The following is an 11,739-nucleotide window of genomic DNA, read 5'->3' as shown; positions in this document are numbered from 1 at the left end:
TTAAGGGGTCAAAGCTATTTCCCAACACCAGCTACTCCAGATCACACAAGTTCTACCTGATTGTATTTGTTTTAATCTTCACTACCTTTGAATACAAAGTGCATTTAAAATCAGCCTGGCTCTTGTCTGGCAGGGGAAAGAGGTTCTGTCTTTGTACCCAAATTCAGAATGGCTACCACTCGTTTCACCCAGTTACCCAGTACCCTTGAACCTCAAATTCCAGGGATGGGGGTCAGATGAAGCATGTAATTTTATTTCACAAAGACTGTACAAAATCCCTTATAAAACATGGGTAGACACCACCTGGTTACCTCATTCTGCTCCCCATCCAACTCCACGTGAGGGGCAGATGAGGTTGGAAGAGTGTAACGAGCAGTATACACAAGGCAGGGGTTGAAGTGATAGGTACAAGTTCTGTCATATATACACTAGTTCACATATTTACAGGTATAAAGGAGCCAGGGGCAGGAGAGGAGGCGAGTTCTGGCTCTGTTCTCGTGTATAAAAAAGCACCAGTGTCCTGGACTGGACACCCACTGCTGCACAAGAAGCAGGGGGGTCCAAGGCCTGATTGTCACCGACTGATATCCCGACTGGAGTCCCACAACTTGGTGTTGGGTGGCTCAGTCCGAAGGCAGGCGAAGAAAGGATGCTGAAGGGCTTCACCTAAGGTCAGCCGCTTAGCAGGCTCATACTCTAGCATACTTTCAATCAGATCGAAGAGCTGGTGATGTTCCTCTGCCTCTGAGGTCAGATACCGCTGGTGGAGGGCAGGAATAAGGTAAAGCAGGATGCCTCACAAACTTTTATTCTTTCTTTCCTTTCCATTCTCCTTTTAAGATAGGGTCTCCACGTAGCCCAGGCTGTTCTGTAACTACGCACTGCAGTTGACTTTGAACTCAACATTCTCCGACCTTGGCCTCCCAAGTGCTGGGGTTACAAACCTGTGCCATCATCCCAAGCCTTCTGCCTCCTTTAAAGCCCTACCTTCCCTTTCTGGCTCAGTTTGCAATCAATTTGAATGCTACCTTCCCACCACCACACTCTGACCAATGTCTGACTTTACAGCTCAGTCTACCTTCCTACCAGCATAATTCCTCCTTTAGTCTCAAAGTTTTACTTGTATATCCTTGTCAACTTCATGAATCTTCTTTAGCTCCACATTAAAACGTAAGCTCTTCAAAGGTAGTTTACTCTTTTCTGACATTGCTTTGATCTCTGACTGTCTCAAGTTAGGCTATCTAACTTCCTTGCCTCTGTGAAACCATTCTCTCGTCTCTGTCCATTGTTGATCAGATTATCTTCTTTTTTCCCTCCCCTCCTGTCCTAACCTTCTGCTCATAAAATGCATTCAAGGGGCAAACCACCCTAAGAAGGAAGCAACCTTTAGATCGTGGACAATATATACCCCAGGCCAGGCTCACCCGTAGTGGCTTGCAGTTTTCACGAACGTAGCGCCCGGCCGATGTGTTCTCATCCCAATCCAGGCGACCCCGATAAAAATATTTCTGTTTTCTAGAGGGGAAGGGGAGGTTGTTGCAAAAAAAAGGTTCCCCTTTTATAAGCTGCTTTCCCTTGTTTGACCATGTCCAAGTGGGGGCTAGGGACTATCAATGAGAAAAAGAAAATGGTGTGCAACAGACCAATTCCACCTTCAGGAAAGGGTAAACCCCTCCTGCTCAGGTTCACCTTGTCTTTCGGATCATCCGAGAAGGGATAGGACCCAGGATCCTTTCCATCATGGCTAGATGTTCTCTGTTGTCATGGGTCTGGGAAACAAAGACAGATCTCAGCCCGGCACTCAGGCAGGAATGCTGGGGACTGGTCGCCAGATGGCAATGTGGAGGACTGAGTAGCAGGAATGTCCTCAGCAGATCAAGAAAGCAGGCGGAAGAATGGGGGGTGGCCTAGTAGCCCCCCCCCCCACTTACCTGGAAGAGGGTGAAGCCGACGTAGTACTCAAAGGTGATGCAGCCTATGCTCCACACATCACATGGCTGGGACCAGCCCAGCTCTGCAGGTGAGAGCAAGAGGTATTAGGATGCGGAAGATACGCCACCCTCACATCACCTCACACACTGGGCGGGCGGCCCTGAGCTCCCTTACCGAGGATGACCTCTGGGGCTCGGTAATGGCGAGTGGAGACAATGGTGCTGTGGTGTTCATGGTCAAAGGTGGCGCTGCCGAAGTCCACCACGCGCACAGCCGTGCTCTTCACGCTGCGCTCATCCCGCTTCTAGGAGCAAAGCAGGTGGGAATGACTCTCTGTCCACACCGAGATTCGCAGGCTCGGGAGCCTGAGTCCTGCTCCCATACACTCAGGGAAATCTGGCTCCTGATGTTTGTTGTTGTTTGTTTAAAACAGGATTTCACTTGTACCCGTCAGGCTTTGAACCTGCAGCAATCCTCCTGCCTCAGAGCCTCCCAAGTGCTGGGATTACAGGCATGTGCCAGCACAGGACTTTAAGAGTAGGAAAGGAAAAAGGCTAAGAAGTGATTATGGAACATTATGGAAGTCTCCAAGTGTCCGAAGACTGGACTCAAGTGTCTGCTGTACTGTCCTGAAAATCTGTACTATGTAACAAAGGGTGAAGAGGACCTTCAGCCTGAGACCTCAAGCTGCCAAGCAAGCAGAGTTTTCCTACCACACAGAAATACACATCTAAAAAAGGGAGTGTGGACATTTTCACCCTGTGAGGAAACTTTACCAACTGTCTTTCTATGGAAGTCTTCTTGACTTATTGTGGTACGCTGGTTTTACCCAGCTGGAGCCAGACAGGGAGAAGACAAAGAGCTAACCAAACGCCAAGTGCCCAGCTGCTGCCCCTTTGGACAGAGGGTGGGCCCTGTCCATCTTACCTTCTCTAGGTTGTAGGTGAGTTCGTAGTCTGAATTCACAAACAGAATATTTTCAGGTTTGAGGTCCGTATGTGTCAACTTGTTATCATGGAGGACTGTGGGGAGAAGGCTAGATCAGGCTAGATCCAGGTGGCTAAGGCTAACTGGCATCAGCTGACCCGACTGAGTACCAAGGAGAAAGCTGGTGAGGAGGCAGGCCCAGACTCCACCGGGACTACTGTCTGCTCTGCCTGGTCTAGGCTTTTCCCTGAGTAATAGAAAATGCACACACAGCTCATCTGATGGAAAAGCAGCAGCGTGCTACAAGTGGGAGGTTTTGTTTGGTCTTGACTTTGATCTATGAAATTATCAGACATTCTGCAAACTCCATTAATTAAAACTGCATCACTGTGAAGGTGCAGAAAAACAAATCCTCTGCATCCTGAAGCTGGCACCAAGCTGAATGGTTCAGTGTTCTCCCATCTGTAAAAAGCACTTTATCACACAGACCTAAGCCTCTAGCAAGAGGACTTTTGTGCTCGCTGTCCAGCACTTCTCCAAGAAAGAAGGGATGAGGCAAAGACACTGAGTGCTGTCGTGTGGACTAAGAGCAATCGTGATGGTAAAGACATCAGTCAAGGAGTTAAGTCAGAAGAGATGTCAAGACAGTCCCAGGTGTGCTGGCACACTGACAGGCTAGGGGCCTCCCCAGCACACAAGTACACAGAAGAGGTCTGATGGAAGGAAGCGTTGCCCCAGAGTCCGCCTCAGCCCACCCCACTCACACTTGACGGCCTGGCAGAGCTGGAAGGCCATGTGGCGCACTTGGTGGATGGGGTAGGGCAGGTAGTTGTTGTCTTTGAGGAAATCGAAGGTGCTAAGGCCCAGAAGCTCAAAGGAGATGCACATGTGGCCATGGAAGTCAAACCAGTCAAACATCTGGACACAGAGGCTGGGGAAAAATGGGGAAGCTGGATGGCTAACAAGCTCCGACCACCCACCACCCACCACAAGGAGGGACTGCAGTTGCTGATTCCACAGTTGTATACAAACATGCCAGTTAATATCCTAATAAAGGCTAGCAATGTAGCTCACTTGGTAGAGCACCTCCTTAGCATGCACAAGGCCCAAGGTTTGATCTGCAGCATTACATGTAACAGTTATGATGGCAATGAACCTGTAATCTCAGCAGTTGGGAGGTGGAGGCAGGAGAATCATAAGATCAAGTCATCTTCAACTACACAGTGAGTTTGAGGATAGCCTGGGCTACATGATACCCTGTCACTTAAAAAATAAAATTAAATTAACAAAATCAGTTCAGCTAGAGAATGGCTTTTTTTGAAGAACCAAAAAGCGCTACCTGCCAAACTCCCAAACATTTTAAGCAGTTCAAAACCTACTGGCTAGACTGCAGCTGTAGTTCAGAAATACAGAACTTGGTCATCTTCAATCCCCAACCCTCAAAACAAGGAGAACAAAATCTATCTGTTAAGCAGGGTGTGGTGGTGCACTCCTGCATCAGAGCACTCAGGAACTTAGAGGCAGGAGAATCATCGTGAATTTGAGGCCAGCTTGGGCTACGTAGCATGACCCTGTCTCAAACAAACCAACAAAACCCAACCCTGCCCCCAACTATTTGCTGAAAAGCTATCAGCACCAAATCCCAAACAATGTGGAATTCTCAATTACCAAAGCCACCTTTTTTTGTTAAGTCTGGGTCCTACTGTAGGCCAGCCTGATCTGGAAACTCCTATGCGGCTCACCCTGGTCTCACACTCCTAAGCTGCTGCATTCCAGCCCCTCTGCCTGAAACTGACTCTCAGCCACGGAGCTGCCCAAGTTTACACTGACGGTTTGGTAAGTCCTATTTGGGTTGGGATACAGCTCAGCTGGTGAAATACTTGCCTAGCATGCACAGTCTAATACCTGGTATACCACGTATGATTAGGTGCGGCGGGACACCTCTATAACCCCAGGTTAAATCAAGAGGATCAAGAGTTCAAGATTATTCTTGTCTTTGGCTCCAATACTGAGGAGAAACTAGCCTGGGTTACAATGAGATACTGCCTAAAAATAAAACCACCAACCAACCAAAAAAACAAAAACAAAACAAAACAAAAACCCCAAAAATATCCACAATCTGAAAAACAAATAAAACAATCAAACTTCTGCAGAACAATTTTATGCCAGTTTAGCCTCTCAATTGTGTGTGAACCAGATGAATACCCAGTCTCGACACAGTCCTAAAGCCTGTCACTCTTCAGTTAATGCTCAGGATCAAATCCTTTCACATCCCACCAAGGGTCTACCACTACCAGCCCCACATTTTCATTTAAAGATTTTATTTTTAATTGTGTGTGTGAGTTATGTGAACGTGACTGCAGATCTCTGAGGTCTGTCTGAGGTGCTGGGTTTCCCTAGAGCTATTTTTTTGTTTGTTTGTTTGTTTTTTCGAGACAGGGTTTCTCTGTGTAGCCATGGCTGTCCTGGATCTCACTCTGTAGACCAGGCTGGCCTCGAACTCAGAGATCCTCCTGGCTCTGCCTCCTGAGTGCTGGGATTCAAGGCATGCGCCACCACCGCCAGGCTGTTTTTTGTTTTTTTTTTTTTGAGACAGGGTTTCTCTGCATGGCCTTAGCTGTCCTGAAACTCACTCTGTACACCAGGCTGGCCATGAACTCAGAAATCCGCCAGCCTCTGCCTCAATACATGTGCCACCACTGCCTAGCTTCCAGAAATACTGTGCACTTCTCTATGAGTGCTAGAAACTAAACTCAGGTCCTATCCAATGGTAGTAACTGCTGAGAACCTCTCCAGCCCTAGTCTCAAACTTCTGATTCTCCTGCCTCAGCTTCCTGTACAAATTGCATGTCTGTGTGTTGTACTGGGGTTTGAATTTAGGACTCTGTAAAATAGTTGGCTGGCACTCCATCCCTAGTTACCTCTCCAGCACCTTTTTCTTTTGTGAGAAAAGGCCTTACTAAATTGCCCAGGCCACCTTGAACTTGCTCTGTAGCCTAGGTAAGCTTTGTGCTTCCAATCTGTCTTTTCCTCTTCTCCCAAGTGGCTAGGATTACAGGCCTGCATCATCAATAGTGATGCTCACCACTGCCAGGTGCATTCCCAGATTGCAGAGCAATCTACATGTCATAAAAACAAGGGGAGTGGATTAAGAATGTCACAGGCCTATCCTAATGGTCTACTGCTCTCACAGGATCAAAATGAATGGGTTGGGTGTGGTGGTGCACGCCATTAATCAGAGAACTCAGGAGGCAGAGGCAGGAGGATCTCTGTGAATTCAAGGCCAGTCTGCTCTGCAAGCAGCTTAGAGGCCAGCTTATCTTAAAAAAAAAAAAAAAAAAAAAAGGGAAAGCAAAAATGGACCAGAACGTCTATATTCTCCTGCCTGCCTAGCCCGAGTCTGGAACCTTCCTTCTGGAGGGGAGAGCCTCTTAGCCTCCTCACGCACTCCTCTGCTTACTTCTTGTTGTCAGGATCTTTCTCGTTGATTTTCTCGAGCACGTTGATCTCTAGGCGTGCGGCTTCCTTGTACTTCTCCACATTCTTAATGATCTTCAGGGCGACTCTGGCTCCGCCCCTGTAGGTCAACAGGGGAGGCTTTTGTCGGGTTCAACAAGAACATCCCACACTGAAGGGATCGGTTTAGGCACTAAGAAATTCTGTCTGTCTAAGCTGCAGACGAGTCTGATGCCCTCACACTCTTCCATGCCTATCAGATGTGGAGGAAGCAGCGGCCAGCGGTTACCTGCGATGGTCCACACACTGCACGACGCGGCCAAAGGTCCCTTCTCCTAAGGTGCTTACAATCTCATCTGCAATGAAAGACAGCAGGGTCGGGGAGAGGGAGGGAGAAAAGGGGGGAGTGAGATGAACTGGAAGAGAACAGGGCACAGCAACCTGGGGTGAGGAGACGAAGGAAGGGGGACAGATACAGATGGCTGCAGGGGAAGAAAGCCCCTGTGTGACTCCCACCACCTTTAACCCAGGGGCCATGAGAGCTGGGAGTGGACAACAGGCCAAGTCTCAACAGCAACTCAAACCACCCAGATGAGCAACACCACTGAGACCACTGAGAAGAGGCAAGAGGCTGTGACTCGGGTGGCAGGGACGTTAGGATGGCTATGGGACCATTACAGCTATAGGATCGTTACGATTTGGCTTGTACATCGCTCTTGCAGCCAGTCCCCGACGTGGTAGATGAGGTGGCCCTCAGCGTCGTCCTCTACACTCTTGGCTCTCCGGCTGCTGTGCTGCTGGCGGGGGTGGGGGGGGTCGGAGCAAGCCAGGTGTCGGATCAGGGGCCGGAGGGAGACGGGGTGGGTGGTGGAGGGGTCACCGGTCACAGGCGCCCAGCCAGGGGGGACAGACGATGATGGGGGACAGTGGAAGGGAACACGTCAGAGGCGGTAAGGCGGATCGGCGTGAGAAGAGAGAGCGGCGCGTGATCCCAAGTCCCCAGACCCCAATCGGGACCGGGAGAGGCGGGGCGGGGCACAAGAGTGAGGATGCTGCAGTGTTACCCACAACCCCATGCTCTGTGAAGCGCCCTTCCAGGCAGACGCCGTCTTCCCATGCCCTCCAACCCCAACTCGCCTGCTGAGGGGCCACAGAGCCCAGGGCTTGGGAGACACAGGCCTTTCAAAACCAAGGTCCTCATCAAGATAGAGGCCTCTGGGCCGACACAAGCCCAACATATATATCACCATATCACTTAGGGCGTAAAGGTCCCATGCCCTTTGATCCCCAAAGTAGATCTGGGGCCCCTCAAGAGTCGGAGATCTTCCGGGAGGGTGGGCACATTCAGTGCCCACTTCAGTGTTCACGCTCCGAGCATGACTGAGAACAAGGGGCCTTTTTATTTATCAGGGTCCCGGAGGGACGGAAGAAGAACGGGGAGAGTGAAGGCCCGGGCTGGCACTCACTGAAGATGAGCGGCTGAAGGTGCGGCTCCGTCTCCTCCGCCGCCGGTGTTTCCTCCGGCTGCTGCGCTGGCTTCGGTAGCTGCTGTTCTCCCGATGGTACTCGTAGGAATGCCGGAAGTCCGTGTCATAGTAGGCCTCTCCTCGATCCCGGCTGTAGTCATTGCGCCTGTAGCTGCCACAGTACCGCCGATCATATACCCGCCGGTCAGATGAGTGATCATCATAGCTGCTGTCAGATAACCAATACCCGTTGGGAACGTCAGTCCAGGCCACACGCCCTCTCACACCACCCAACAAGGTCCTATCTTAGGGAAAAAAAACAACCCAGGAGTAACCCGAGGAAGCCGAGGGTGCCTCCCCACACCTGCTGTCACTAGGCCCTGCCCAGAGGCATCTGCAGACCTCTTCTGGGGGCTCCTCCTCTCCAATGACACAAGGGAACAATGTTTCCAAATGAAATCGGCCTTGCTCCTCTCCACACCACTGAATTAGCTCATGAGCTCTCTTTAGTTATTATATTAGTCCATGATACGCACTTCCCTGCCTCCTGAAGACATTCACGTCCACTACTGATTCTCATCTGTCCCACTCAGCAAGCTCGGTATCAACCCCCCCTGCCCCCCCACCTTTTTCGACACAGGGTTTCTCTGTGTAGCTTTGGAACTTTTTCTGGAACTCACTCTGTAGCCCAGGCTGACCTCGAAATCACAGAGATCCCCATGCCTCCTCTGCCTCCTGAGTGCTGAATTAAAGGCGTGCGCCACCACTGCCCGGCCCTAGGTATCCCTTTCTTAAAAAGTTCTCCATGAGTCAGACATGGTGGCACACAGCACTAATCCCAGGGCTCCAGCAGGAAGCATGTACATTTGTGTGATTTTCAAGGCCTGCCTGATCTACACAGGAAGTTCTAGGCCAGCCAGGGCTACACAGTGACACCTTGTCTCAGAACAAAGGGAAAAGGACTAGAGACAGCTCAGTGGTGAGGAGCACTGGCTGCTCTTACAGAGAACCTGGGTTCAATTCCCATCACCCACATGGCAGCTCACAGCCATCTGTAACACCAGTTCCACAGGATCCCATACCCTCTCTGACTGCTGAGGGCACCAGGGATGCATGAAATGTAAGACAGATATAAAGCCCAAACTGGAAGTATAGGTATATACTACCAACACTTTTCTTTTTGGTAATGCCAGGTAGTGACCCCAGGACCAAATGCATGCTAAGTACATGCTCTGCCACAGAAGTACACACCTAGCCCCATGTCACCTTCAGCCAGCTGCTCAGCTCACTGGCCTCAGCATGTAACTAATAAGCATTTACTGACTAAATGAATAAACCAGTGACCTGGAATCAGTCTCTCTTCCTGAGGCCTCACCTTCGGGACCGAACATGATAGCTGTCCTCTCTCCGCCGCCGCCTTGTCCGGTCACTGCTACTTGACCAGGAACGGCTTCTTCTTCGCTTATGCTTTCGGCTCCGGTAATGTTCGTGGTAACTCCCCCGGCTACCGCGCTCTGAGGAATGGTACCTTCGGGGATGAGGCATCTGGAAGGGAGGAAGAGCAGGATGGTTGGGACATTCTGAGTTTTTGGAAGCATACCTCTGAAGATACAATGCTGCCTTCTTATGCTTTTTATCACACAGATTCCTCAGACTTGTGTTTACAAATTTTCCTTTATGGGCTATACAGCCACCTACGAATTTTGGCTGAAAACTCAAGAAAGTCAAATTCAATTGCTCTACCTCAAACATGGCTCCGTGAAGACCTTCAGGTCTGAGCCACAGTTCATGACAGATGACAAGTGTGTGACTGATAAATATTGCCACAGTTCATCTCTGCTGCATCTAAGATATGCAGCTCTGCCATCCTGAGTTCTTCACAAGCAAACAAAACAAAGCTTTAGTTTACACAGTTCTTTTAGGTTATTAACAGCAAATCTCATCCCACCCCTCATTACTGGATAAGGAGTACCACAAGGGCAGGAATTCAGTTTCCCAGGATCTTACAAATAGGTGGTACCAAATACTAGCAAGCTCTAGGGACCAGACTGTGTTCCTATAAATGTTTCTCACACATCTGGCCAAATCTCTGACAAAGGTGTAAAACAGTACCACAAAGTAGTTGTCCTGTATATTCCCACCACCACCATCTAGTAAGCAGAAAATAACGAAAGCCGGGCGGCGGTGGTGGCAGTGGTGGCGCACACCTTTAATCCCAGCACTTGGGAGGCAGAGGCAGGCGGATCTCTGTGAGTTCAAGGCCAGCCTGGTCTACAGAGTGAGATCCAGGACAGATACCAGGACAGGCACCAAAACTACACAGAGAAACCCTGTCTCATAAAAATAAAAAACAACAACAAAAGAAAAAGAAAAAAGAAAAAAAAAGAACTGAGATTTTTGAGACAAGGTCTTTTTATGTAACCCTGGCTGGCCTGGAACTTGCTATACAGACCTGGCTGAACTTGAACTCTTTCGAGTCACTGCCTCCCAAGTACTGGGATGAAAGGCTTGCACAACCGCACTTGGCTCGTTTTCTTTTGTGAGAAGTGTGACTTAACACATCCTAGGCTGTTCTCAGTTTTGATATGGCAGCCCAGGACGGCCTTGAACGGCTAAGGAATCACAGAGCAGCCTCACTATGCCTGGCTTTACACAGCTCGGGAGACCAACCCAGGGCTTCAAGGATACTAGGTGAGCTACACCCTCAGCCTAAAAACTAGTTTTTAACTAGTATCAGTACCACTTGGCTGACAGCTGGGCTTCCATTAAATAAAACTGGACTGGTTAAGGTTTATGAGTAATTTTTCCGTCAACGGGAAAGATCGGAACGAAATCACTGTCATAATCCAGGAAATGCACAGAAGAAGCCGAATAAGCTGAGCCTGGGGAGCAGTCTTGGTACAGGACTCAGAACATGAGGTCTGCAGGTTTAACTCTAACATCTGGTTGCCATCCTGGGCCACTTCCTCCCCACCTCCTTAAATTAAGGAAGGTGACCTATAGTGCATCGGCCTAAAGCGGCTGGCAGAAAACCAAGAAGATGGAAGCACGAGACTTCCCCAGGTAACTCAATCTTGATGAACTTGATTAACATAAATGCCACCTCACTTCGGACACCCTACCAACAAAGTCACTCGGGCCTCTCCTAGAAAAGCAAAGCCAGTCTAACTTTCTCAACTTCGAATTCTTGCTTCTCCACTTTCTTACGCAGAAAACCCAGAACAAGTCCCTGGAGTCAAACTCTTCCTGTACACTTCAAGTAACACTTCTCGGTTCACATTAAAACCCTCGGTCCAACTTTTGCACGTCCGGAACCGCTCCTGTCCCTTCCTCATCACTTCGACGGCTCACCCCCAAGTTTACTATAGGTCTGGCCGCTACACCGCGGCCGCTCGACCTCCCTCCTCCCGCTCATCGCGCTACTCTGCTGCTTCCAGAGCCCAACACTCCTAATGTCGCCTCATCCCGTCGCCGCCCGTCTACTGGGAGCCATCTTTCCGCGGCCCCAAGGTCCGCCAGCCCGCGCGCTCACCGTTCTGGCGGCGAGGCCCGTGCGCTTGTCCCACAGGAAGTCCGTGATGGCGGCGGCACTGCGGCCGGAGTCCCGGCACCCCCGCGGCGACGAAGTGCGGCTCCACCCCCCAACCCGGGGCCCCGGGACCTCCCGCCCCGTTCCCGGGCTCTGCTCCAGTCCCGCCCGCCCGGGCTCCGTCCCCGCCCCCAGGATCCGCTCGGCGCCTCTCGCACCGCCCCCGCCCGGGGCCCGATCCCAGCTCGGTCTCCGGCTCTGGCCTCTCCGCTCCGCCGCCGCTGCCGTGAGCGAGCACGCACGCAGGCACGTACGCGCGCGCGTCCTGCGTCACTTCCCAGACTCGGATGGGCTCCGCCCTCGCTCACCGTGCCCTTTTGGGTGCGCTCCTCGGCTTACCCGGGCACCCGCGGGAGTCCGCAAAGATCT

General features: G+C 50.7%; 1 protein-coding gene across 6 annotated transcripts; it reads right to left on the bottom strand.

The window, feature by feature from the left end:
- Positions 1-232: 232 nt before the first annotated feature.
- Clk2 (CDC like kinase 2) lies at positions 233-11,463 on the bottom strand. 6 transcript variants are annotated; one of them, XM_076573703.1, is made up of 14 exons: positions 10,234-11,311; positions 9,525-9,656; positions 9,157-9,326; positions 7,782-8,010; positions 7,025-7,109; positions 6,605-6,671; positions 6,320-6,436; positions 3,624-3,790; positions 2,860-2,954; positions 2,107-2,236; positions 1,932-2,014; positions 1,690-1,769; positions 1,425-1,515; positions 233-760 (listed from the first exon to the last, which is right to left on the bottom strand). In XM_076573703.1, the coding sequence occupies exons 2-14, from the start codon at positions 9,531-9,533 to the stop codon at positions 575-577; spliced, it is 1,509 nt and encodes a 502-aa protein (XP_076429818.1). In that variant the 5' UTR covers positions 9,534-9,656; positions 10,234-11,311; the 3' UTR covers positions 233-574. The 6 variants fall into 6 exon arrangements, with proteins under 6 accessions (XP_076429818.1, XP_015850710.1, XP_006976410.1 ...); XM_015995224.3 differs by lacking the exons at positions 9,525-9,656; positions 10,234-11,311 and adding an exon at positions 11,314-11,463 and having other exon boundaries at positions 7,025-7,112; XM_006976348.4 differs by lacking the exons at positions 9,525-9,656; positions 10,234-11,311 and adding an exon at positions 11,314-11,463.
- Between the last annotated feature and the right edge of the window lie 276 nt (positions 11,464-11,739).

Source organism: Peromyscus maniculatus, chromosome 6, assembly GCF_049852395.1.
Source record: "Peromyscus maniculatus bairdii isolate BWxNUB_F1_BW_parent chromosome 6, HU_Pman_BW_mat_3.1, whole genome shotgun sequence".
Taxonomy (NCBI): domain Eukaryota; kingdom Metazoa; phylum Chordata; class Mammalia; order Rodentia; family Cricetidae; genus Peromyscus; species Peromyscus maniculatus.
Note: the sequence above shows the minus strand (reverse complement) of the source record. Positions and strands in the feature narration are given on the sequence as shown.